The 22,893-nt window shown below is 53.1% G+C and overlaps 12 protein-coding genes and 2 non-coding genes across 14 annotated transcripts; 11 read left to right on the forward strand and 3 right to left on the reverse strand.

The window, feature by feature from the left end:
* The first annotated feature begins 476 nt into the window (after positions 1–476).
* On the forward strand, positions 477–2,098 carry BJX68DRAFT_247294 (uncharacterized protein). The gene is made up of 3 exons (XM_071041754.1): positions 477–1,113; positions 1,180–1,344; positions 1,393–2,098. Exons 1-3 carry the CDS (start codon positions 586–588, stop codon positions 1,828–1,830), a joined length of 1,131 nt encoding a protein of 376 aa, XP_070893754.1. The 5' UTR covers positions 477–585; the 3' UTR covers positions 1,831–2,098.
* A 328-nt stretch (positions 2,099–2,426) lies between these two features.
* Positions 2,427–3,301, forward strand: BJX68DRAFT_195602 (ribonuclease III domain-containing protein). Its single transcript, XM_071037471.1, has 3 exons — positions 2,427–2,735; positions 2,834–3,096; positions 3,165–3,301. The coding sequence occupies exons 1-2, from the start codon at positions 2,528–2,530 to the stop codon at positions 3,070–3,072; spliced, it is 447 nt and encodes a 148-aa protein (XP_070893755.1). The 5' UTR covers positions 2,427–2,527; the 3' UTR covers positions 3,073–3,096; positions 3,165–3,301.
* A 781-nt stretch (positions 3,302–4,082) lies between these two features.
* On the forward strand, positions 4,083–5,140 carry BJX68DRAFT_247297 (uncharacterized protein). Its single transcript, XM_071041755.1, has one exon. The coding sequence runs from the start codon at positions 4,151–4,153 to the stop codon at positions 4,796–4,798; it is 648 nt and encodes a 215-aa protein (XP_070893756.1). The 5' UTR covers positions 4,083–4,150; the 3' UTR covers positions 4,799–5,140.
* A 67-nt stretch (positions 5,141–5,207) lies between these two features.
* On the forward strand, positions 5,208–5,278 carry BJX68DRAFT_t155. The gene has a single exon. It is a non-coding gene; the product is annotated as a tRNA-Gly (tRNA).
* A 1,433-nt stretch (positions 5,279–6,711) lies between these two features.
* Positions 6,712–7,572, forward strand: BJX68DRAFT_247298 (uncharacterized protein). The gene is made up of 3 exons (XM_071041756.1): positions 6,712–7,014; positions 7,092–7,203; positions 7,258–7,572. Exons 1-3 carry the CDS (start codon positions 6,955–6,957, stop codon positions 7,446–7,448), a joined length of 363 nt encoding a protein of 120 aa, XP_070893757.1. The 5' UTR covers positions 6,712–6,954; the 3' UTR covers positions 7,449–7,572.
* A 584-nt stretch (positions 7,573–8,156) lies between these two features.
* Positions 8,157–8,924, forward strand: BJX68DRAFT_271921 (alpha/beta hydrolase; the record flags this gene model as incomplete). Its single annotated transcript, XM_071047071.1, has 1 exon — positions 8,157–8,924. The coding sequence occupies one exon, from the start codon at positions 8,157–8,159 to the stop codon at positions 8,922–8,924; it is 768 nt and encodes a 255-aa protein (XP_070893758.1).
* Positions 8,925–9,460: 536 nt separating this feature from the next.
* Positions 9,461–10,670, forward strand: BJX68DRAFT_271922 (uncharacterized protein; the record flags this gene model as incomplete). Its single annotated transcript, XM_071047072.1, has 3 exons — positions 9,461–10,037; positions 10,113–10,156; positions 10,248–10,670. 3 exons carry the CDS (start codon positions 9,461–9,463, stop codon positions 10,668–10,670), a joined length of 1,044 nt encoding a protein of 347 aa, XP_070893759.1.
* Positions 10,671–10,688: 18 nt separating this feature from the next.
* On the reverse strand, positions 10,689–11,236 carry BJX68DRAFT_247299 (uncharacterized protein). Its single transcript, XM_071041757.1, has one exon. It carries the CDS (start codon positions 11,095–11,097, stop codon positions 10,903–10,905), a length of 195 nt encoding a protein of 64 aa, XP_070893760.1. The 5' UTR covers positions 11,098–11,236; the 3' UTR covers positions 10,689–10,902.
* A 508-nt stretch (positions 11,237–11,744) lies between these two features.
* BJX68DRAFT_247300 (glycoside hydrolase family 28 protein) lies at positions 11,745–13,268 on the forward strand. The gene is made up of 3 exons (XM_071041758.1): positions 11,745–12,093; positions 12,144–12,560; positions 12,621–13,268. Exons 1-3 carry the CDS (start codon positions 11,875–11,877, stop codon positions 13,077–13,079), a joined length of 1,095 nt encoding a protein of 364 aa, XP_070893761.1. The 5' UTR covers positions 11,745–11,874; the 3' UTR covers positions 13,080–13,268.
* A 1,179-nt stretch (positions 13,269–14,447) lies between these two features.
* Positions 14,448–14,518, forward strand: BJX68DRAFT_t156. Its single transcript has one exon. It is a non-coding gene; the product is annotated as a tRNA-Gly (tRNA).
* Positions 14,519–14,782: 264 nt separating this feature from the next.
* Positions 14,783–16,628, reverse strand: BJX68DRAFT_247302 (MFS transporter). Its single transcript, XM_071041759.1, has 5 exons — positions 16,358–16,628; positions 16,284–16,304; positions 16,171–16,228; positions 16,046–16,105; positions 14,783–15,997 (listed from the first exon to the last, which is right to left on the reverse strand). The coding sequence occupies exons 1-5, from the start codon at positions 16,478–16,480 to the stop codon at positions 14,808–14,810; spliced, it is 1,452 nt and encodes a 483-aa protein (XP_070893762.1). The 5' UTR covers positions 16,481–16,628; the 3' UTR covers positions 14,783–14,807.
* Positions 16,629–16,761: 133 nt separating this feature from the next.
* Positions 16,762–18,661, reverse strand: BJX68DRAFT_247306 (type III PLP-dependent enzyme). The gene is made up of 4 exons (XM_071041760.1): positions 18,131–18,661; positions 17,676–18,071; positions 17,051–17,614; positions 16,762–16,982 (listed from the first exon to the last, which is right to left on the reverse strand). The coding sequence occupies exons 1-4, from the start codon at positions 18,366–18,368 to the stop codon at positions 16,879–16,881; spliced, it is 1,302 nt and encodes a 433-aa protein (XP_070893763.1). The 5' UTR covers positions 18,369–18,661; the 3' UTR covers positions 16,762–16,878.
* A 310-nt stretch (positions 18,662–18,971) lies between these two features.
* On the forward strand, positions 18,972–21,835 carry BJX68DRAFT_195639 (non-ribosomal peptide synthetase). Its single transcript, XM_071037472.1, has 2 exons — positions 18,972–19,638; positions 19,691–21,835. Exons 1-2 carry the CDS (start codon positions 19,090–19,092, stop codon positions 21,539–21,541), a joined length of 2,400 nt encoding a protein of 799 aa, XP_070893764.1. The 5' UTR covers positions 18,972–19,089; the 3' UTR covers positions 21,542–21,835.
* Positions 21,836–21,883: 48 nt separating this feature from the next.
* On the forward strand, positions 21,884–22,669 carry BJX68DRAFT_271927 (uncharacterized protein; the record flags this gene model as incomplete). The annotated part of the gene is made up of 1 exon (XM_071047073.1): positions 21,884–22,669. One exon carries the CDS (start codon positions 21,884–21,886, stop codon positions 22,667–22,669), a length of 786 nt encoding a protein of 261 aa, XP_070893765.1.
* Between the last annotated feature and the right edge of the window lie 224 nt (positions 22,670–22,893).

The raw sequence follows: 22,893 nt of genomic DNA on the forward strand, positions 1-22,893 counted from the left end.
CGGCCAACATTGGTTTCGATGTGACTGGGCTTCCAAGGCGCAGCATGGCAGCTTCCATTGGCTCGGATTGTCATGACAGAGTCATGAACTGTTTGGGTAGGGCTGATCTGTGCAGCATCCACAGTGACACAGTGTGAGACTGTGTACGACACCGAGGCCTCCCTCCACCACCAATCCTCCAACCATCCGAAGGAAGGAGAATCAACTTAATATCCGACGCGCACACACGCTTCCGTCAAGGATCGTCCAAAGGCACTATGAGGAGTTGCCCACCTACCGATCAATGGCTCCAGGTACTCCTTTTCGAGATGTAGGGTGATTTCTGCCGGGCCATTGTGATCGGTGAGCCAAACTTGTGCAGTGGCATCGTGCCAGTTCCCACTCGGAGTATAGTGACCCCGAGGAGGAAAAGCAATAAGAAGCACCTCATCACCTCGTCAGCTGCAGAAAACTCCGAAGAGTGATCGCCCGCGCTAGAGATTTTGCATCCGGTCCGACACTTGATATAAGATTAGGGATCCCTGGCAACATCCCTCCCGCCCGCTTGGCTTGGCTTGACTTTTGTCCCACCAGCAGTCCGCCACCATGAAGCTCACTTCGCTTCTCCCCTTCGCATTCCTCTTCGGTCCAATCCGAGCTTTGCCATCAACAACGGTCATTCCTTCAACGCCCGCTCCCGACCTCTCCGAAGTAACCTGGCGCTCCAGTCCAGTGGGCTTCGACGCCCCCAAAGTCTCCCCGGTCAACGCCACAACGTGGGACTGGTGGTACTTCGACGCAATCCAGTCGCCTGCGCCAGAGGGTGAACGCGCCTCCATTGTGGTCACATTCTACACGGCTGTCCCGACAGCCTTCAGCCTCCTCGGCGCCTTTGCATCCGCCGGCTACACCAGCCTGACCCTCGTCGAGACCGAAGTCTCCTGGCCAAACGGAACGACAGAGATGTTCCTCTTCAACGCGACCGAGGCGACGATTACGGTGGAGGGTAATGGTGCTTCCGGGGTTTGGGAAGCCCCGTTTGGTACGGCGTCGTTTGATGGGGCGCCGGATATGTCAAGTTATCGTGTCGACTTGCACTCGCCGTTTCTCTCGGGGTCAATCACGCTCCGATCGGTAAGCCCGGCTACCTAACAAACCTGACTATTATCTCGGGGCCAGAAAAAGCTGACCGGTCGACAGAATGCCCCGGCTCACTACCCATGCGGTCCACCCGTGGCCGGCCAGAACCTGCAGATCGCGCCACACATCGGCTGGGCGAATGCGATGCCCGGTGCCGAGGCTGATGTCCAGCTTAACGTCTATGGGGAGGAACTCTCATTCACCGGCCTTGGTTACCACGACAAGGTATATACCCTCTCCCCCCGTGGGCTACTAAACACTGACACGCGTTAGAACTGGGGTGACCAGAACTTCGCCTCTAGCGTTGGGGCATGGTACTGGGGCCACGGCCGGCTAGGCGACTACACCGTTGTCTGGTTCGACTTCTTGACGCCACAGATGGACAACTACGTCTCTGCGTACGTATCACGGGGTAATGAAGTCATTGCCGCCCAATGCTCGGGCATTAACGTCCGACCGTATGGTGAGAACTCGGCGTACCCGCCCCTCCTCACCACGGGTCTTCCGACCGGGTTCAACATTACAATCACCCTTCCGCTCGACGGACGAGTCTTGTCGTTTACTGCGACGGGCGAGCATTTTATCTCTGGGGGCCCGGGGCGCCACATCTACACGCGGTGGTCAGGCTCACTAGAGGGGACCATTGACGGGGAGGATCTCACTGGGGAGGCGATCTTCGAGCAGTTTAAGCTGTTTAACCAGACCGATTGACTCGATACTGGTACTAGTAGTAGCAATGCTACTAGTACCTCAAGCTCACATTCTATTTCCAGCGGCGTTGGCCTATATCTGCTGTTGCTCACCTGGTGCGGATATTTGGTTCTCATCGTGGTTGGTTGACGGAAACCCGTGTCGCATGTTGGCGCCGTGCTTTCTTTCGTACATATTTCACCACTCGCTGGCTGCGCCTCTTTGTTTCCTGCATCAGCCTTTGGCGTCGGCGGTTACGTATCTCAGCTCTGTATTGGATAGTTTCACCCATTAATGTTGGATAATCGCTCAAGTTGATACCTGGTCCAGTATTGTGTAGCCGCCGAGCCTTGACCACAGGTCACCTCTTTATCTATCTGTGTCAGCCTACATGCACGATGCCTGCGGCGAGACCTCTTTGGCCAGCCGCCCTCCTCAGTTTCGCAGCCTCGGAGGACGAAAAGGTCAGCTGGGCGCTCTAGGCTCAAAAAGAAGCTAACAGAAGCGACACAGGCAGACCCGGAGTCAGCCTTGGATACTGTGCCTCTCTCTTCTTGCTCGAACATAAAAGGCGCTTGTTTTCGCATGGAACTCGGATTGCATCTTCTTTCATCCCACCCGCACTCGTGAATACAGTTCATTCATCCACACAATCCAATCATCCACATAATCCACATACAAGGTCCCCACTCGAAAAAAAGAAACCCTCAAAAAAAAAATGACGGCTCCGATCCCCGAGCGCGACCGCCCAAGAGCATTGTGCACCCGCTTCAACATCGTTCCCAACGACGAAAGCCTGTTCACCGAAGCTCTCAGCGCAGCTGGGTACCGCGACAGTACCGGCCACAAGAATCTCGCCGGAGTCGGAGATGCGACTCTCCTCCAGAATACTCAAGTTGAGGGTCGTGAGCGCCATATGAGTCGAGGTTAGTATCTATCCGTGCAAGGCTTACCTTCCACTTCAACTTGCATCCATCATCCCTGCCGATAAACAAGGGAATCAGAAAGCTAAAGTATTTGTCAGGCGCCATCACCGATATGGTCAAGCAAATCGCCGGCAACGAGAACCTCGCCGCCCGCGGGTTCGAGCTGGGTATCGATGCGTATATCCTGAATAATCCTGCGCACAGGGGTGATATCCAGGATCGGCTCATGGCCACTACGATGGAAGCGATTATCGGCGCGGTCTTCCTTGACAACGGGAAGAGCCTTTCCGCTGTTCAGTCGATCATCGCTGCCTTTGGTCTTGGCTGGCCCGAGTGATGAGTTGCGCTGACTTGACGTAATGTTCGTATCTTCTACCCTGCCTTCATGTACTGTCGCATATCAATCGCGCCTACTAATACCTACCGCAGACTCAATCCTTCCCAAGAACAACGAGGACAACACCTCGCACCATGCACATACACGCCCGTATACAGGCGACCCCGTGGGACATGCAGCGCCGAGACGAACACCGACACAGCCGTCTCGCGCTGGATGGCCCACGGGGACGCCGTATACCGGCGTCTACGCGCGGGTGCGAGGGGGTTCTCCTCGTGGTCTTGGATAGGCGCTACCCCTCTGCAGTTGATGCCTGCGGCAAAGCTCGGACTGAAGGTTGTGTCGCTTTAGCCCCTGTCGTGGGCATGGTTGGAGAGGGGTTGTCTGAGCTATTTGTGGTCGGTGGACGGGGAGAAGTTGGAGAAGGAAGGAGGATTTGATCTGGTTTTCAATTGATTTGGCTGCTTTTCCCATGATGACCCTCGCATCATGCTACTAGTAGTATGCATGGGGTGAGGGCAGCCATGATGTCGCTCTTTATAGCAGATCGCAGTACGCGGTAGTATCATTAGTCCACGAATGCAGTCGTTTCGTGACTATCGTATCTTTGCCGTTATGAGGGGAAACACGGTCTACTGCAGCGCTCGGTCGTACGTGCCATTCATACCAGTGGCAGTGGCGAGTCGCGGCTTCCGTATCCGTGAAACATGAATAAGGAAGGAGCGCATGGGTCGTGCCTTCCGTTTCTGTATATTCTCTGGGCGTACCCCGCAGGGAAGGTGCGATGAAGAGCAGCCGGTCGCTCTTTCCGTGGAGAGTTGCACGAGCTCTGTATCGCAAAAGGAAAGTGCGATCCTCGGCCAGCCCACCTCACGTAGGGGATCCGGCGTACAGCCTCACGTCGGGATATTCGAGATTCATCCGATACTTCCAGAGGAGGTTTGAATCTCTTCGTCGAGCAAGCTTTGCGGTCCCTTTGTAGGCTGACAGTAATGCACGATTGGCCATTGGTCTATTGCCCCTTTTAAGCCTCAGTCACCGTTGGGGGCTGGATCGGAAATACGACAGCGGCGCAGCGATGCACCGTGCGCCCAGCGGGATCCCCCCACTTGTCAGCTCACCCTCTCAGCTAAAGCTCAGCCCAATCGCCATCTGGTCAATTCAAATCTCACCTCTCCTATTTACTTTCATCTCTCCTTTCAAAACAAAGAGCGCCCGAAATATAACGGCAAACCCGGCAATCAAAATGTCGCACTTCTTCCCCAAAGCGGCCTACGCCGAGGACCAGCTTCTCGCAACCACAATCCTCACCACACACGTCCTCTACCGCGGCTTCCAAACTGGCGCTGCACTCGGCCCGCTTACGCGCGCCGCGCTCTCTCTCAGAACCAAATCACCGCTCACATCAACGTCGCTCCTCCGCGCCGCGGGGACCGGCGGTGTTGTCGGCACAGGAGTTCTGAGTGTCATGCTCATCGGGCGGATGTGGGGGAGAGAAGAGATCGAGTGGAAGGATCGCAGTTGGAGGCTGATGAATCATAAGGGGCAGGTTGCGATCGATGATTGGAGCCAGGTTGGGGGTGTGCTTGGGGCTGGGTTGGGTGCGACGAGGCTAGGGGTTCTCGGGTGGAGGAGCGTTGTTGGTGCAGCGGGGGTTGGGTCGTTGGTTGGTGTTGTTGGGTGTTTGGGGTATGGGCTGGTGAAGGGGGAGGAGAAGCAGTTGTGATAAGGGAGGGTGATTGGTTTGGGCTTCTTTGTGAGTGTATGATATGGTGATACCAGTAGTATAGGCGATAATGTTGCTGTCTCCTCTCCACATGTTCATTGTTTTTCTGACTTTTGTCGAAGTGAGTTCACGATGCGAAGAGGTTGGTGAGATATATCATGGGGCGATGGTCCCTGGGCGTCGGGATCATCTCTTCCCCCAAACAAAGTACTCCTCGAAATCAAACAGTATTAGAGGAGACTCATGTATTTACACATGAGAAAGGTTTCCAAAGCCCTCTTAGCCCGAAAATCCGTACTTTGTCAATTGGACGGCGCGAAATCAGTGATGGATGGACGGAAGCAAAAGTTTATCATTAGTGTTTGTTTGGGCTCATAAAGCAAAAAGTCCATCAACTCTTTATCAAGTAGCTTCATTGGTCTAGTGGTAGAATTCGTCGTTGCCATCGACGAGGCCCGTGTTCGATTCACGGATGATGCATAATCTTTTTATATTTACATTAGCATTTTACTCGGACCACCTCTTCATCTGCCCCCGACAAATATATATATATTATTGCCCGTTTTTGCTATCCATCTTGCCTTAAGTACCAAGGTACGAACGCACTCTCTTCTCAAAATACAAAACAGCCTAAGACAGGAATAGCGAGACGAGATGAGCCCTGTGAACTTTAACCCCAACCCCGTCCCGGCCCACCGCCCCGCGTCGAATGTGTCTACCATCTCTCGTCCATGTCATCCGCATCACCCTCGGCCTCGACAGATCGCATCTCGGAGATCTAGATAGTGGATTAGTGGAAGGCCTTGTTGTACAAAAGCCGAAGCTACCTACCTTTACTTGAAAGGATACAACTCTATGGTCTGGTGTTGCTTGAAAGAATACAACTCTATGGTCTGGTGTTGCTTGAAAGAATACAACCCTACGGTCTGGTGTTAGAAGATTGATTGGATCGAGAGAAACGATATAAAGAAACTTCTGGTAAAGAACAGATGACTTACATATGATTGGTCCAGTCCCTATGGTTGTCAAAAACATCAGACTCGAAGTAGATCTTCCAGTAATGGACCGCCGGCGTTGTTGTCGCCATTATAACTGCGCAATATTCACTATATCGCCCAAGCCTGATAAGAGGCAGATAATTTCAAATTCTGGCCTACCCCGGCATCCCACCTTACTTATACTACCTGCTACATGATACCTTCCTTCCATGCGCCGAGGCTTGCCAAGACAAAAATTCCCTTATCTGGAAAAAATACCAGTCTCACCAGTCTTACCGCGAGAATCTCCATTAGTGGGCGGTAAGCCTGCCACCGCCCGTTATAGCCACGGCACAACCGTATCAATACGTAGCTACTTGACGTTACGTTGCTTCGCGTAATCCAATCGATCCCGGCGATTGGTCCACCTGGCATTGGACATCCGCTCATTGGGCACCATACCCGTCTGGGGGCCCCACCCCCCTTACCTGACGGTAAGCGAATTTCACCCTAAGGGGAAATTCTGACTGAGTCTCAGTCTCAGTCAGTATCGCAATGTTAACTACAGACTGACCACCGGCGACGACGAGACTGGAGGTCACCTGACCTTCCCTGCCAACGAACATGTCAACCACCCTCCAATTAACATCTGTTGATTGCTACCACAATCGAGGGGGGGAAACGCCCGACATCCTTATACCTTGTCACTAACAATTCAACTCTACTACTACATACGTAGGGCTTCGCCCATGTCAGTTACTAGTTAGGTGCATACGCTGAGTCACCCTGAGCCGGTCAATCATGAGAAAACGGCTCTTGCGTCGGTTCTAGATGCAATGCTTATCTTATCATCTGGGTTGGGTGACGGTCTCCTACCGGAGTGGCAATAGATCAACTCAACTAGTATAAAATTGCTCCTAAAGACAAAATCATAAAGCCCAAACTGCCAGATAAGCTTAAACCGATTTAGGTTGCGTGGTTCTCCTCTTTTCTGGGGTCGCCACGAGGTCATGTGAGCCGAGGCATTCGGGTCGTTAAAGCGGAGAAGCTGCCGTCATCATCCACTTAATCCCTTCCGAGTTCCTCACGTTCTCTCGTTCTGTATCTCGCATCGAAATCTAGATTGGACCCTCGTATTCTTGAACCAGATACTATACCCCTGCAGCTCCAATCGACAACATGCCTACCGCCCTACAAAGCACGAGCATTGGTTGGATCCTCATCTCCTTGGGCCACACAGTATGTGTATAAACCGATCGCTTCTGCGCTTCTAAACTTGGGAAGATGCGGGAAAACCAGTACTAACATGCCTCCAGCTCGGCGCCAAAGAATGGCAGGGATCCGCTCAATTCCGCGCCCTGCCGACCAACGCCGATACCTGCGCTCGGGCCGGCTGGTACCAGGGCAGCGTGTTCTTCCTTGTCAATGGTACGTTCAGACCATGCATACCTAAGAACGGATCGGATAGCTAACAAGAATTAGCACTCATCAACTACAACTGGTCCCTGGCCCCCGAACAGCTGAAGAACCCCATCAACAAGGCCATCGCGGTCTTGATGACGGCCGTGATGCTGGCGAGCGGTGGATGGTACTTCAAGCGCGGTGTCTCTAGCAATGGTGTTGCGGTGACGATTATGGGTGCTTTGCAGGCTTATGCGGCTTTGAGGGAGTAGACCGGTTACCTTTTGTGTTAGGAGTGGCCGGCTGGGCTTGTATACTTGGCCTTCTTGGAATTCAAATGTCTCTAGTACTTTTCTTCTTACATTGATGCTCTAAAGTGGTTGGCGGGGACAAACCCGATGAAGAAATTTCATAGAGCTCTGGTGCTGCGCCTTGACTGTGGGTACTGATGCACCGTACTCCTCCAGATAGTCATCGTATTGCTAACCAAGCAGCGCGTCAAATGGTTGCTTACGAACAGGGAAATAGCATGAGCTAGATACAACTTTTGATGAACTCGCCTATCATATACTCTATGTTTCCAGAGCCCGCGGCGACGCGGTGCTCCGCCATGACATTTAACAGATGGCGGTAGGCGTTGCTGATACGTTGTCGAAGCTCTAAGGTAACCTGCAGTGTCTGTTAGATCACAGGGCTGATAAACGGAGTTGGCCTATTATAGTTGTCCGAACAGGCCCACTTGCTGTTAGCAGTCAGCCCCACATGCAATTTGATGGGGGCCATTTGTACATTATTTAGAAATCGTAACGCTGTCAATCTATTCAAGCAACGAGAATTCCTGGACTTCTCGCAGTCGACCCTACACTGTGCCCTGCCATCCCCTGCCAGTTGTTACACACCACATCTGACTATATTCGAGTCACTCAAAGTACTTCTGATCCTTCATAACCACAGCTAGCATTCACCTACCTCAACATAAGATGTCTACAGTTGTCCTCGTTCCCGGCGCCTGGCACACACCCAATCACTACTCCGAATTCACAAACGCGCTGCGCGCCCTCGGCCACGAAGTCCACGTCCCCCACCTCCCCTCATGGAACGGCGCGTGTCCCCTAAACGCCAACCTCAAAACTAACTCTGACTTCATCCGCACCTACGCCGAGAGCCTCGCCTCCGCCCGCCGCTCAATCGCAGTGCTCATGCACTCGTACGGTGGGCAAGTAGGGACAAACGCCCTCGTAGGTCTAGTTAATGCCGAGACCCGCGCTGCAGAGGGCCTTGCGGGCGGCGTCGTGGGGCTCGTGTATATCGTGGCAGCGGCACTAACAGAGGGGAGGTCCATGAGAGATTTCGTCGTAGAGCACGGACACGGGCCTCTGCTAGATCTTGCGTTGGACTTCGCAGAGGACCGGAAGTGCGTGAGTCGGGATCCCAGGACGCTGGTTGTTGGCGGTGGCCGGTCAGCCGGCGAGACCGAGGCGTACATTGCCGGGTTGCAGCGGTGGAATGGGAAGGGGTTTGATGGCAAACTGAAGGCGTATGCGTGGCGGGATATCAGGAATGTCGGGTATGTGCATGCGACGCTGGATATGACAATCCCCGTGGATTATCAGAAAGACTATGTGCAGATACTGCGGGATGGCGGGTGTGCGGTCCGGACGTGGGAGCTTGAGACGGGGCATTGTCCGACTTTTACCATGTTTGAGGAGGTTGCGGGGATTGTGAATGAGTTTGCGGGTGGTAAGTGAATTTCTTCCGTTGTTCAAGCAGTGTGGTCAGTAGATCGAGCCCAGAATCCATTATGCTTGTCTTTAGAGTAGGACTGACCAGACATACTGTTCACTAGCCTCATTACAAATCCCTAGAGTATCAACACATAATTTCCTTTTGAATACCCCGATGCGCCCCTAAGCGTGCCAAAGGGCTCGGTCGCCAAAACGTATACAGTCCAAATCGCGGAGCATCCTTACTCCATTCATGTCGTACTTAAAGCCGACCCAGCGAATAACAATAGTAGTTTACTAACAGAAGTAGGTCGAAGACCCATTGTATGAGTGGGCCCCGTTCGTGGTCAATTGACATGAATAGAGTTGCGCTATTGAAGAACAAAGAAGATTCCTGCCACGTCTTACCCCTCAGCTTTTTGATCAAAGTGAAAAGCATCTATTCTACCTTGAATTCACTTTCAGTGTTTCTGGGAGTCTATCACGGCCTGCAGTCCTCTGGTAGGTGTTACTTTAATCCTTGGCTGCCTCCCAACGTAACCAACACAGCGACGGGAGCCATGGTATCATCAAGAACAACCTGCAACACCTCAACCCTCTTGTTCCGCATTAGCGATGCTAGGACTCAAAAGGTCGTGGGCATCGAGGTGGCAATCCTCATTGCTTTCTTCATGTACACCGCGATTCTCTATAGACTATCCACAATCTGGGATCGCCAGTCTCTGCCCTCGGAAACAAAATCTACGAGCAACAACAGCCCAAAAGATGAACACGCCGACTTCACCAAGGATATCGCTGTCGATGTATGGTTCGGGCTCGCATTGATACCGACCTTCGACGCAATCGCAATCGTCGGAACCTGCAATCTCGCCATCATCAACCGATGGCATTACTTTGTCTCTATCCGCATGATGGTGCTGGCCTACCTTGCCTCGATCATCGTCATACTATCCAGCAAGCCAGGAACAACTAAATTCATTTACGAGCATCCTGGATCGGTGTTCATGCTTGCAGTAGCCGTATACGCTGGCATCGGAGCATGTTTTGACTACTTTCGCACTCCGCCGCCAAAGACAAGTATGAACCTCCGCGAATGGACAATGTCAGAGTATGTTGGTGCCATAGGACGCTCGCATGGTACGTGGAGCGAAGCGATAATAACTACTGCAGTAACATCCGGCCTGGCGCCTGCTCTTACTACCACTTTACCAGTCGAGTGGTGGGGCATCATCCCGCTGGTCAGCACTGCATTCGAGGTACGCAGAATCACCCCGTCCCTCAACAAACAGTACCCCTAAGAGATGTCTATCAACGAAGGATGACATGCTGATATTTCCTACGCACCAGGCAATTATCCTCCGCAAAACCCGATTCCGTCGCACATGCCAGTACACAGTACTCTCAGCCCCCTTTTTCCAGGGCGGCGTATGCGTACACTGGGGCCTGAAGCAGATAATCGGTTCCCCGAGACTCTTTTTACGACCATGGATGTTCCTGCTTTTACTTGTGACCAGCCGCCTAATTCTTGATTTGCATCTGCGCACGCTATTTCGGAACTGTCCCGAGTTCCAGTGGGCTCGGACTCGGGCTGTGCTTCCAACTACGCAATTGGTACCGGTAGTTCTTATTCTTCTTTTCCTTGAGATGATGCAATTGTCGGTCGTGAAGTGGGTAAAGCCGGTTTCGGTCTTTGGGATTTACCTAGCGGGTATTGTTGCGGGGACATTGCCCGGTGCTTATACTCTTGTTTTTGGGCGGGAGAACAAGTAGATAGGCGGAGGGACTTTTGTTGCAGATGAAATATCGGGCAACACTCAAGATAGATCGCGAGCTAAGACGTACAACCAACGGAGGTCTGTTTTGCCCTGTTCAGAGATAATCCACTACCGTCATAGAGCCCATTGGAGGGAAATATTGCATGACTTCCGGAGCAGCCAGCTGAGATGCTCCGTAAGCCCGCCGAGGTATCGCCGCGCTCCACACGGTCAGGAATGATAGATTTCTAGGGGTGCGTCGGGAACCGGACCTTTGATGTTTCCATTTGGTATACGGGCGCTGGGCAAAGTCCCTTTTCTTTAGCTTTTCGTGGTCTCGACCGCCTAGGAGGGTGCTCAACAGGAGGCCCCTGGTTTGTCGTGGATATTGTGCCGGATGCGCCGGAAACGGATGGGTACAGTCCAGTCTCAACACTCGGCATTATTTAGATGGATGGCGTCGTATATATATGACACGCCCATATTGCAGCTTATTGCAGCTGGGGTGCAAATGCTGATCCTAAGCGCTAGGGTTACTGTCTTATGGAATGCGGTGCACCTGACCAGTCAAGCCGTGCAAGGTGGTTGGAGTCCTACAACGCAGAATCCACTGGCACTGACTCGTAGACAGGGTTTGTTTAAGAAGGGTAATAAACAGGGGTCATCGATAGATAAGCCTAGAACCCTGCATGAAAATAACATGGAGGAGCGATGCGTTCTTCAAAACACGGCGAGGCAATCAGAAACAAGTCAAGTGAGACAGTTCGTTTCAGATTGGAAGCTTGTGCGTGATAAGCCAATAGAATGACGGTTTTATCTAGGCAGCAGGATTTTCCAATTTCCAGAGGAGCAGTGGGCCCAGACCGAACAGGGCTCTCGGCAGGGGCCCCGATGCAGACTGATCTCCGGCGAAGCTTTTGCTGCCAAGGTGGAGATAGAATGGCGCCAGTGATTCGATACCGGCTCGCCGAGTGGATTTCTTCTCTACAGTTCTTCAGCCGGCCGTCGCAGATTGACACCTGCAGGGCCCATCGTTTCCCCTGAGCCTTATGAGTCTATTTCGCTGCGGAAGTCTCGGCATAAAACAGGTGCTTATATAGCCCCTACTCTTGCCTTGAATCATTACACCTCAACACTGTCTTTCCTTGTCTTTCATTCCAGGGTCTCTGTTGATCAAGTCCCTAGTCATTCTTTGTATCGTCATCATCCATTCATTCACCATGCATTTCTTTAAATCGTCCATCGCGGCTGCGCTCCTGGGCTCTGCGCTGGTCGCTGCTGCCCCCGCAGCCGAACTCGAGGCTCGTGGCTCCTGCACCTTCACCTCTGCCTCTGCCGCAAAGTCCGGCAAGACCTCCTGCTCGACCATCACCCTCGACAACATCGCCGTTCCCGCCGGTGAAACCCTTGACCTGACTGGCCTCAAGACCGGTACCACCGTACGTCCACCCCCCATCACCAACATCATCCCCACTAACCCCTTGAAAAGGTCATCTTCAAGGGCGAAACCACCTTCGGCTACAAAGAATGGAAGGGTCCCCTGATCTCCGTCTCCGGAACCTCCATCACCGTCAAGCAAGAGTCCGGCGCCAAGATCAACTGCGACGGCGCCCGTTGGTGGGACACCAAGGGTAGCAACGGCGGCAAGACCAAGCCCAAGTTCTTCTACGCGCACAAGCTGAACAAGTCCAACATCACTGGGCTCAAGGTGTACAACACCCCCGTCCAGGGCTTCAGCATCCAGGCCGACCACCTCACCATTACTGGTGTCACCATCGACAACTCGGCTGGTACCAGCAAGGGCCATAACACGGATGCGTTTGACATTGGCTCCAGTACTTACATTACCATTGATGGGGCTACCATCTATAACCAGGATGATTGCTTGGCTATTAACTCTGGTCAGGTTGGTTTCCCCTTCCCTACCACACTCATAATTTTGAAATGCTAATCTAAACTCGAACAGCACATCACCTTCACCAACGGCTACTGCAACGGCGGCCACGGCCTCTCCATCGGCTCCGTCGGCGGCCGCTCGGACAACACCGTCAGCGACGTGACAATCTCCAACTCCAAGGTCCTCAACTCGCAAAACGGCGTCCGCATCAAGACCGTCTACGGCGCCTCGGGCTCCGTCTCCGGCGTCAAGTTCGAGGACATTACTCTCTCCAACATCAGCAAGTACGGCATCGTTGTACAGCAGGACTACGAGAACGGCAGCCCCACCGGTACGCCGACCAACGGAATCAAGGTCGAGGATATCACGTTCAAGAAGGTCACGGGTTCGGTCCAGAGCTCCGCCACCGATGTTTATATTCTCTGTGGCTCCGGGAGCTGCAAGAACTGGACTTGGTCTGGGAACTCGATCTCGGGTGGCAAGAAGAGTGACAAGTGCAAGAATGTTCCTTCTGGGGCTTCTTGCTAGACGAGTCGCGAGCTATCCAACCTCTCCGAATACACGGTGAGTATTAAGTGAACATATGAGGCTTACTTCATATCATTGGACGCTCCGTCGAGGAAGAGGACAAATCGTTGATAACACAGATCGCTTGTACCATATAGATATAGCGCTTAGCATACTCAGCACCTAATCTAATACCAATGTTGTCATCGAGCTTTGGTCAATCTAGGGAATGACATCTCTTATCCTAGCCACTTATTTACCCCACGCCCACCAACTACCTGCTCAGAAAGTACTCCAGTAAAGAACCAAGGGCACCTGCTCGCTACCCGCCTCATCATCTGAAGTCATATCACTCTGGACAGTACTATAATGCGCCTCAAAATCCTCATATGCCTCAACAGCCTCACCAATCGGATCAACAATCGCATCGAAAATGACGCGCTGACATCCATCATCCGGGAACCTGGACAAAAACATCGCCATCAACACCGTCGCCGCTTCATCGAATTCCTCTAGAAGGGTCCTGATCGTGCTCGCGTCCCTCGACTCAACGAGATCTGATTTCACGGTAATTATGGTCTCCCAGGCTAGCGAGATTTGCAATTGAACGGCCTCTGCAGCGTCGCCGAGTCAGGTGGCTTGGGTCATCGACAGTTGCGGAAGGCCCTCGAGGACGGACGCCCCGCTCTTGCTGGCGGATATCACGTCGGTAAAGCCGGACTCGAGGGCTGAGATGGCGTCGCCTGGTTCGTAGCGCGTCAAGAGGTAGTTTAGGGCCAGTACTTGTGTGGTGATGTCTTGGGGGACCGAGAGCGCTGAGTTGGTGCTTTGTCGTTGGATCAGGAAACTATCCGTGGTTGTTGCGTTTATCCATATCGACAAGGAACAGAGGCTAAGCATATGTAATGTCATGATCGATTTCATGGTGATGGCTGGTTGAATGCGACGGTTTTGCTTTCCACGGGGAAGAGGGTTGGAGAGGAGGGGAAAGGGGGGCAGTCCGCCAGGCAAGACGAAGAGGATGCCGCTGCAACTATCACGTGTATTAAAAGGAGGGGACTTGGAAGGGAAAGTTATAGTCTACTTAAATATACACAAATCTGCTAAAGCAGTGGCACGAGATTCAATACGTCCAGTTACAGATGATTGGGCATTTCAAAGGTACCACTGAGTGGGACACTGGTATACTCTTCATGAACTGGGTCGGTTTTCGATCCTCATAAAGCCTTATAGATTCCCTTGCCATAAGCCGTGAGCCCACAAATAAGTGACAATGCCCAGATGGCCGTGATTATCAGCAAGGATGAAGATATGGATGAATTTCTGAGCTCTGCTCACTGAAAGTCGGAAATATGGGGCATATTAACTTGATTATGTAACAAGCAAGTAGCATCATTGGTCTAGTGGTAGAATTCGTCGTTGCCATCGACGAGGCCCGTGTTCGATTCACGGATGATGCACAAACTTTTCTTTTTTTCTTCTTTTTTTTTTTCCCCTCTGGAGATAGGTTACAGGTGTAGGAATACTACGATTACTCCGGTTACAATTTTACATGCAGGAGTTGTGCATAAACATAGAGGCTGCGCCCTCTGTCAGCATGGACCTGCACGTGTCACAACTAGATCAGAGACGTGTAGGTCCACGACGCAAACATGTAGAAGGATGGTCAACCTTGTCTGAGCACACTGTTGCGACTGCCTTGTAAAAAACATCGCCGCGCTTTGGGCATATTCCATTCCATGGAAATCATTATACGTATACCTGGATTAATCCCTTTGAAATCCAACCTCCAGACATCAAAGCCGCAGGCACAGAAGATGCCCCCAGAACCAATCCCATCGCCCACGCAAACGTCCCCCAAGCGACCCGTTGCCGAATGTAGCCCGCAAAGAACGGTCCAACCAGACTCCCAGCCGCAAAGGCCATATTCGACAGCCCGAATGCAAACGCGACGGCTCCGCCGCGGTGGTTGGCGTCTAACAATTGGCCACCGGGTAGGGAGGCCTCCTTAGCCTTTACTGCGAGGAAGACCTCGAGCATGAGTGGCGTGTTTGCTAGCGCGAGACAGAGGCCGAGGATGGTTAGGAGGGCGCATAGCAGAATTTTATCGTCAAGCGAGTCTGTGGTGATGAGTCGGAGGCAGACGGCGGGGGCCGTTGCGGAGAGAAATGCGCCTGATATGAGGAAGCGAGCGGCGTGTGGGTATCGGTCGACGAGAGACCCGATGAGGGGGTCGAGTATATGGGGGACCACGAGTGCGATGAATATCAGACCCTGGCCTGTTTGTCTCCATCCGAAGACCTCTTCCACGAAAAGGGGCAGCACGCTGTCGAATGACGTTAGCACCAACGAGACGACAAATGTTCCCCAGAGTGAGACGAGGAGGCGGGGTGAGCGAAGCAGGGTAGCTAGTTGCCTAAGCGGGCGCTTGGTATCATCCAAAGGTTGCGGTGCTTGGGGAGTCCTGGCAGGTTCGTCTGCCTCACACACGACCGAACAGTCTGTTGTGCCGTCTGCGTGTCGTTCTGGCTGTGTTGGTGCAAGCCACCGGGCAGCTTCCTTCTTCTCAATGACCGCCAACCTCAGCACAAGATCAATCCCAATCAATCCAAAGGCAACACCAAAAACCGCATAATAGCCGCCGTGCTCATAAACGACTCCTCCAACCAATGGTCCCGCCAGGACGCCGATGCTCAGCCCCATCGAGACGTACCCAAGGGCCTGTCCGAGCTCATCCTCACCAACAGTGTCGACCAGAAGCGCCAGCCCAACTGCCCATACCACGGCTACAGCGGCGCCCTGGAGGAGTCTGCCGACCACCCATAAGGCCATGTGTGTGCCAATGCATAGTAAGGCGGTTGCGACGCCCAGGATGACGAGGCCGAGCTGAAGCGGCCACTTTCGGGAATTTGCACGATCTGCCAAGTGACCGAAAATAGCTATTGAATGGTTAGGATTAGGGTGCTCAGTAGGAACTGCGGACATACGAGAAAACACCAGGAATGCAGCTGAGTATAAGGCCAGGAGAATGGACGTCCACGATTGAGCTACCCAAGGAGAGGTCGGATTAGCCTAACATGTCTACGCGCTCGACTAAAGAAAGAGAACGTACTCTTATCTTCTGGTATCCCAAGCTTGGTTTTGAGAGCTGTTGGTGTTACTGGTACGAGCTAAGTTGACTCTTAGAAACCTGTATTGCAATTCGGATGGCTGTTGAGTGCGTACCAGACCGTACATGAAAATATCCTACACAGTAGGTCAGTTGATATTGCTGAGAGCGATGATGTGCGGAGGCCTACCGTTGACACAGCAAAGGCAACCATGAAGATAATAAATGATTTGGATGACCGTAGCTTCAAGAACCTCGGAAGTGTCACATTGTCACTGCCCGTGGCGGTTGTCGCGTGGGCTGGCGGCCCCATTTCGTCAAGATTATAAGATCAAACGCACATCGAACGCAAAGTGGGCGACAATTTAGATACAGCGAGAGACTTGTTAGACCAGACATGCCATTATTGTGTTAGGAGAGGTCTGGAACGATCAAAAGAAACAGACAAAATACATGCAAACAGCCGTCACGAGGGATTCTGCAGCAAAAGGTGGCGGGCCCGCTTTGGAAACTATTGTGCGCCTTTTTGAGCCACGTTCCTTCTTTTCCCCTATGTGGATGTAGAAGAAAGCCTATGAAAATTCGAACAAATTGGATTTCCTGGATATGTATGTACATACTCCGTACTCTGCCACAATTACTGCCGTTTAGGCCAGCAATTAGGCCTGAACTTCTATAAATTTTGTTGTCGGCCTACCTCTCGTAACCACGTCATATATAGTCGGTACCATCCATCGTCGCCTCGCTGTCCACGTAAACTATATCACTCGACCGAGAAAAGCCGTTGAAGCGCGTCGCAGTGGTCATGGTATAAGCTATATAAAATCAGCTTTGGCATTAGACCAGGCGACAATATCGTCGCGAACCTATCTTGGCGACTTACCTCCCATGTCATGATATATAAGCCAATCACCCACCTGGACTTCTGAATCAAACGTCACGTCACGAGCGACACAGTCGATGCTATCACAGGTCGGTCCCCAGATGGAGCACCGGTATTCACCTTGAGACCTCTGGCCCTGCCCATTTTTGGCCGCAGCTGTCGTGAAACCATCCAGTTCATTTCTGCCCGACGCACTATATAACTTCGGCACCATCCGCTCCTTCTCCATAATAACGTTCATGAAATTCCCATAGACCCCGTCATTCTGATACAGCATATCCGCGCTGCCAATCTGGCGGCGCCGCCCGATGACCTGAGATACGAGCGTGTACGCACTCCGCGCAAAGTACCGACCGGGCTCTGCGATGATTGTTATGTCTGAAGAGAAGTGGGTGTCGATGGATTCGCGGACCGAGCAGGCGATGGACTCGAAATTGCTGTCCGTGAATCCGCCGCCGATGTCGAGGATTGTGAGTCGGAAGCCGAGTGCGGAGGCTTGCCGAAATACCACCGCGGCGCCCTGAATGGCTTTTCGGTAGGGACTGGGGCTTTGGGCGCCGGATCCTGTTTGCTGTCACTTTATAGCTCCAGCCTTTCTCAGTCTGTTCTCCAGGGAAGAGCGTACCGACATGAAAACTCACTCCAACAACATCCAGCCCCAACTCCCTCGCCCGCTTGAGCAGGCACTCGGTAGTATCCAACCGCGCTCCAAACTTCTCTCCCAAGCACACCAACGCCCCATCATCACTCGCATAAATCCTCAGCAAGAGCTGCGCGTCGGGAAAGCACGCCTTGATCTTGTCTAACTCGTCGAGATTATCAAACGTCATGCGCGACACTCCGACGCGGCGCGCAAAGCGCAGAGCCGCGGGCGCCTTGACTGGGTTCGCGAAGATGATGCGAGACGGATCGATGTTGAGGTCGAGGACAAGGCGGATCTCTTCCATTGACGCGCAATCGAAGCCTGCCCCGAGGGAAGCGAGGTGATTGAGCAGGGGAGGGTCGGAGTTGCATTTTACCGCTGGGAGCTGTTAGTTATGTATTTGTCTAGCGAGGGAGTGTGGGAATATAGATTGGCACCATAGTAGGGTCGCACAGTTGGCAGGTTGCACTCCCAGCGCGTGAGTTGGCGGGCCACCTGGCCGAGATCTGCGACGAAGAATGATTTTGTTTCCTCCTCAGAGTGCCGCTTGGACACACGCGCGGTGTAACGCTGGATGGCGAGATCGACGAGATCATAGCGTGGCAATGCAGGGTTCTCAACCGTCTGGGGTTCGTTGGAATCGCAAAGCGCCCTCGCAGCTGGAAGGAGATGCATTATTCTTAAGATATCGCGCTGTATTGGGGATTTTATTCGTAAAATATTGCGCTTTATTGGGGGTTCTGTTAAAGATTGGAGATATGACACAAAGCAGGAGGAAATGATGGAATCGTGAAGATTCCATGCTGATCAGGAGCTTAGCTTTGCGCCGCGGGATCGAGGTTGATCCACTGTGCGACACTGCAAGTACGTTCGTAGAGAACCTTGACATTTGCGTTCCACGCTATACCCCAGAAAGTGCACTGGACGTAAGGGAGAACTGCCAGATCGATAATCCAAGACGTGGTCTGCAGGTGCATTGATGCCTAATAATACTCCGTACATGCACCACAGCTGAATGTACCCAGAAGACAGATGAACCCCACCCCAGCAGAACTGAGACAATGTTGAGAGACACCATTTTGATAGTTCTTGCTAGCTTGCGCCCTCAGATCCTCAAGAATTGGGTCCGCCACACACAGTCGGCACGCAAGTATACTATTGTTTTTCATCGCTTGGCAGTGCTCCACAGGCCCGAACATTGGTGGCCAGAAGGGTGCGATGCATTCAGCAACGCCACAAGACCAACCGTTTAGTTCCTTTGCGTTCTGCCACCTTTGCCCGGAAGCTCTGAAGGAATCCTTATTGACTCGTGACTCGCCGCGTCGTAATGATTGATTGGGACGAAGTTTTCGTCACGGTCTACGACTCGATAGTTGTAAAAGGTGCGCAAGTGTAGATGATTTGGATCCCATCATCGTCGACAGTTAATAATCGAGCCGAGTCGTGCATAATGTCATTTACCGAACCCTCAAGCCTTTCCGACACCGGCATCTCCCAACATCCCACCATGAAACCCAGCTCATCAATCGAAGCGTCTCTCCCTGTTAAGGTCGAAGATTTACAACGTCTGGTCGAAACCTATCAAACATACGCACCAAACGGCCTTTCCAAGAAACTAACCTCACAGGCATTCATTCTGCCAATTGTTCATCTCGCCTGGCTGGTGGCCGTTCGAAGCTATGCGGGAGAAAATACCTTCTACGTTACCGGCGACTATGCCACTGGTTGCTGCGGCGTATATGGCACCGGAAGCAAAGGCTCTAGTGCTATCGAATTGAACGCGGATGTTTCCGTGGATAGCGTCTTCAAACAGCTGATTACCGCCATGTCTTCAGAGCAGTTCTGCAACACCTGCAATGGAACGAGTCTGGGCCACCCAGAGTACAATGCCTCAATCACCTACGGCGGCAGCGGAAAGGATGCAGCTGTAGTGAATCTACCTTCGGTCTGTACGGCGCGGATTCTTCTACTTTAAGTAATTGTACTAATCCTGGCAGACAAATCTTCACCTGAGCATCGCGCCTTCCACGGACGAGGGGTGGCGTATTCGCCTGGACTGGAATGAGGGCTCCATCTCTTCAACTATCGCACAAAACCTCTTCCACAGCGTTAGAGAAGCTCTTGTTTCCATCGCCACCTCCATCACTCAGCCCCTCGAGCTCGTCAACATCTGCTCGCCGCACCACCACGCCCAACTTGCGCAGTTCACCAAGCACATTTCGCCATTCAACAACACCCTCCTTCACGACATGTGTCTTCAACATGCCAGAACAACACCGAACGCACAAGCCGTCGTCTCATGGGACGGCGATCTCACATACGCGGAGCTCGACGACCTAACCTCGCGCCTGGCGTGTCATCTCGTCGAACACGGTGTGGGACGCGGGAGATTTGTCGTCTCCTGCTTTGCGAAATCAACCTGGGCGATTGTGAGCCGGCTTGCCATCCTCAAGGCCGGGGGTGCTTATATTTCCATTGACGCGAGGGATCCGCCCGCCTACCTGGAGTCTATTATTCGCAGAGCCAGCGTCGCCATTATGCTTACCTCTCCGGAATATGTCGAGCGGTTTAGGAGCACAGTTGACTTTGTGGTAGAGGTTACACGTGCATCTCTCAACAGCCTACCAGTTCAAGCGACGCCAGCCTGCGCGGGAATCCGCCCAGAAGACCCCTGCCTCATCCTCTTCACATCCGGAAGCACAGGAACACCGAAGGGAATTATCCAGGAACACCGGTCTTACGCGACCTCGATAGCAGATTACATCCAGAAGATCGGATTGGATTCGACAAGCCGTGTCTTCCAATTCGACGACTACGCCTTCGACATTAGCAACAACGACTACCTCGCGACGCTAGCCGCCGGCGGCGTCTGCTGTGTGCCCACCTCTGTAACGCCCATCGCGGTGCTCCGCGAGAATATCAACGCCCTAAAAGCGACTATGAGTTTCCTAACCCCGACAGTCATAGCGCAGCTGAAGCCGGCCGATGTACCCAGCTTACGGACGGTATGCATGGGCGGGGAACCGCCGTCGCGCGATATAATAGCGCAATGGAGTCGTGATTCTGGGGTGCGGCTGATCAATCAGTACGGCATGGGCGAGGCAGCGACGTTCTGCGCGCTGAACGCGGAGCCGGACGCTACACGGCCGAATATTGTTGGTCGGGCAGGCTGCGGCGCGATCTGGATCACAAACCCCGCGGACCCCGCGCAGCTCGTTCCCGTCGGTGCAGTCGGCGAGATACTTATCGAGGGCCCGCATCTGGCGCGCGGATATCTTGATGGCGTTGCCGTCCGTCCGGACGTGGGATTCCTGGTACAGCCACCGGCGTGGATGGGCGTGATCCATGGAGCCGCCCGAGCGCGCGCGAGTCGCGTTTATCGCTCGGGGGACCTGGGTCGATATCTTGCCGATGGCAGAGTAGAGTATCTAGGTCGCAAGGACGCGATGCTCAAGCTCAATGGGTATAGGGTGAATGCCGTCGAGGTGGAGTGTGTTCTGCGGCGGTGTCTCGTCTCCGAGAACGATGCGGTGGTCGTCGATCTACTAGGGCTGATGAGGGCGGACGAGGAGCCGGTGCTTGCGGCGTTTGTGTATATTGCTGGTGAGGCCCTGGAAAGGGGGGAGCATATCGGGGATGTGTGCATACAGAGCGTGTCTGCGGATGATGCGGTCTACCCACTCGTCCAGCGGATGAGAGATCTGGTCGCCGGCAGTCTTCCAGCGCATATGATGCCATCGGTCTTTCTCCAGGTTGATCGGGTTCCTCGGACTAAATCGAACAAGACGGATCGCCGGCGGCTTCATATGTATGGGCAGGAGTTCTATGTGAATCGAATTAGCCCTTGATGGTGTGGTTGGTGTCTCAGATAGCAAGCGTTAGGCACCGGGTGTTGTTAAGGTGCTAGCAATAGAGTCTCCGATGTATGCGGCGGAGAATATCAATTGATTACTGATACTCATGCCATCACTGCTACTGTATATAACATCTACATCCATATAAAAAGCACAGAGTACATCCGAAATCAGCCTCAGGCCCTGCCAAGGTGGTGGCGGCGACCTAACGCATCTAGTCTTTATTAAACACTAGGCACCAGGCCGACATGTGATTTTTTCCCTGCTGTCCTGCTTCCCAAATTTATCAACCCTGTTTCCCCCCTCTCGTCGCTCCGTCGGCCCACCATAACCACCATGACCGCAATGCAAGAATCCTGGTACTCCCTACCCTGCGATGGGCGCGCCAACGACATCCAAGTCGTCCCAGATAACCTCCCCGGCTACGTGGTCGTCACGCCGCCCATCAACAACGCCGGCGCCGAGCGCTTCCGCGCCTGCTGCTGGGGCGAAGTCTACAACGTCACGGGCCCCACAGACCCCTCGCACCCAGCCTACCCCGTCTCCTGCGGCCTTGTCTGCCAAGTGCATCCCGACTGGAAGTTCGGCGGTGCGAACTTTGACAACCCGGATGGCATGTCGGACCTGATGCTCTGCTGGTCGGACGGCGGGCGGATTGAGGAGTCCAGTGACGAGATTCCGAGGGATTGTTACGGCTGGATGAATACGCTTGTGGATGAGCCCGCGCCGTCGAGTTACCCGTCCACGCCGGTCTTTGATGACTGGACGTCGTATTGGACGTTCCAGGTAGATAGTACTGCGTTGGGGCCACATTGGGAGTCGGACCATCCGTTTCGGACGACTTGGTATCGGATTGCGGAGCAGCCTTCTGCTGTTGAGCAGGAGACTTTGGCGACGGCGGGCGGGGATGGAAGGACTTCTACTGCACTGATTGCGACTACAGCTACGGAGACGGGCTTTGAGTCCCCCTCGGCGGTGATTGGAGCCTCGGAGTCTCCTTCTACAACAGGAGCGCCTACGTCTTCACCTGTTGAGGAAGACAAGGTATTGACATCGCGTGCAACACGGATTGGCTTGAATAGAATTTTGATAACACTCCTGGCCCTCTACTTTGTATACTAAAAGAAATCCCCTTCACGTCGAGCGTAAACCAGATCCCAGACCTCCTGGACACTGTCCTGAGTACATTGGACAAGAAACATATCTATCCCTAAATAAGTGATGCCCGTGTGGGAATATCGTGGCAGGTTTCGCAGATCCACATGGTAGTTTGCGAGCTGTTTCCAATGTATTATGCAAAGACCTCAATACTATCCCATCGCCTCGGCGAGCCACCCGCTTCTTCC

This window comes from Aspergillus pseudodeflectus, assembly GCF_044049435.1.
Source record: "Aspergillus pseudodeflectus strain CBS 756.74 chromosome Unknown BJX68scaffold_70, whole genome shotgun sequence".
NCBI lineage: Eukaryota > Fungi > Ascomycota > Eurotiomycetes > Eurotiales > Aspergillaceae > Aspergillus > Aspergillus pseudodeflectus.

Coding starts and splice junctions, on each gene's coding strand:
- BJX68DRAFT_247294 (XM_071041754.1), top strand. CDS start 586: ATGAAGCTCACTTCGCTTCTCCCCTTCGCATTCCTCTTCGGTCCAATC. Junction 1,114..1,179: donor GGTCAATCACGCTCCGATCG/GTAAGCCCGGCT, acceptor ACCGGTCGACAG/AATGCCCCGGCTCACTACCC. Junction 1,345..1,392: donor GCCTTGGTTACCACGACAAG/GTATATACCCTC, acceptor GACACGCGTTAG/AACTGGGGTGACCAGAACTT.
- BJX68DRAFT_195602 (XM_071037471.1), top strand. CDS start 2,528: ATGACGGCTCCGATCCCCGAGCGCGACCGCCCAAGAGCATTGTGCACC. Junction 2,736..2,833: donor TGAGCGCCATATGAGTCGAG/GTTAGTATCTAT, acceptor AGTATTTGTCAG/GCGCCATCACCGATATGGTC.
- BJX68DRAFT_247297 (XM_071041755.1), top strand. CDS start 4,151: ATGCACCGTGCGCCCAGCGGGATCCCCCCACTTGTCAGCTCACCCTCT.
- BJX68DRAFT_247298 (XM_071041756.1), top strand. CDS start 6,955: ATGCCTACCGCCCTACAAAGCACGAGCATTGGTTGGATCCTCATCTCC. Junction 7,015..7,091: donor TCATCTCCTTGGGCCACACA/GTATGTGTATAA, acceptor ACATGCCTCCAG/CTCGGCGCCAAAGAATGGCA. Junction 7,204..7,257: donor CGTGTTCTTCCTTGTCAATG/GTACGTTCAGAC, acceptor AACAAGAATTAG/CACTCATCAACTACAACTGG.
- BJX68DRAFT_247299 (XM_071041757.1), bottom strand. CDS start 11,097: ATGCCGAGTGTTGAGACTGGACTGTACCCATCCGTTTCCGGCGCATCC.
- BJX68DRAFT_247300 (XM_071041758.1), top strand. CDS start 11,875: ATGCATTTCTTTAAATCGTCCATCGCGGCTGCGCTCCTGGGCTCTGCG. Junction 12,094..12,143: donor GCCTCAAGACCGGTACCACC/GTACGTCCACCC, acceptor CCCCTTGAAAAG/GTCATCTTCAAGGGCGAAAC. Junction 12,561..12,620: donor TGGCTATTAACTCTGGTCAG/GTTGGTTTCCCC, acceptor AAACTCGAACAG/CACATCACCTTCACCAACGG.
- BJX68DRAFT_247302 (XM_071041759.1), bottom strand. CDS start 16,480: ATGGGGCCGCCAGCCCACGCGACAACCGCCACGGGCAGTGACAATGTG. Junction 16,106..16,170: donor TGGGATACCAGAAGATAAGA/GTACGTTCTCTT, acceptor CTCCTTGGGTAG/CTCAATCGTGGACGTCCATT. Junction 15,998..16,045: donor TGCATTCCTGGTGTTTTCTC/GTATGTCCGCAG, acceptor ACCATTCAATAG/CTATTTTCGGTCACTTGGCA.
- BJX68DRAFT_247306 (XM_071041760.1), bottom strand. CDS start 18,368: ATGCATCTCCTTCCAGCTGCGAGGGCGCTTTGCGATTCCAACGAACCC. Junction 18,072..18,130: donor AACTGTGCGACCCTACTATG/GTGCCAATCTAT, acceptor AACAGCTCCCAG/CGGTAAAATGCAACTCCGAC. Junction 16,983..17,050: donor TATATATCATGACATGGGAG/GTAAGTCGCCAA, acceptor GATTTTATATAG/CTTATACCATGACCACTGCG.
- BJX68DRAFT_195639 (XM_071037472.1), top strand. CDS start 19,090: ATGATTTGGATCCCATCATCGTCGACAGTTAATAATCGAGCCGAGTCG. Junction 19,639..19,690: donor CTGTAGTGAATCTACCTTCG/GTCTGTACGGCG, acceptor TAATCCTGGCAG/ACAAATCTTCACCTGAGCAT.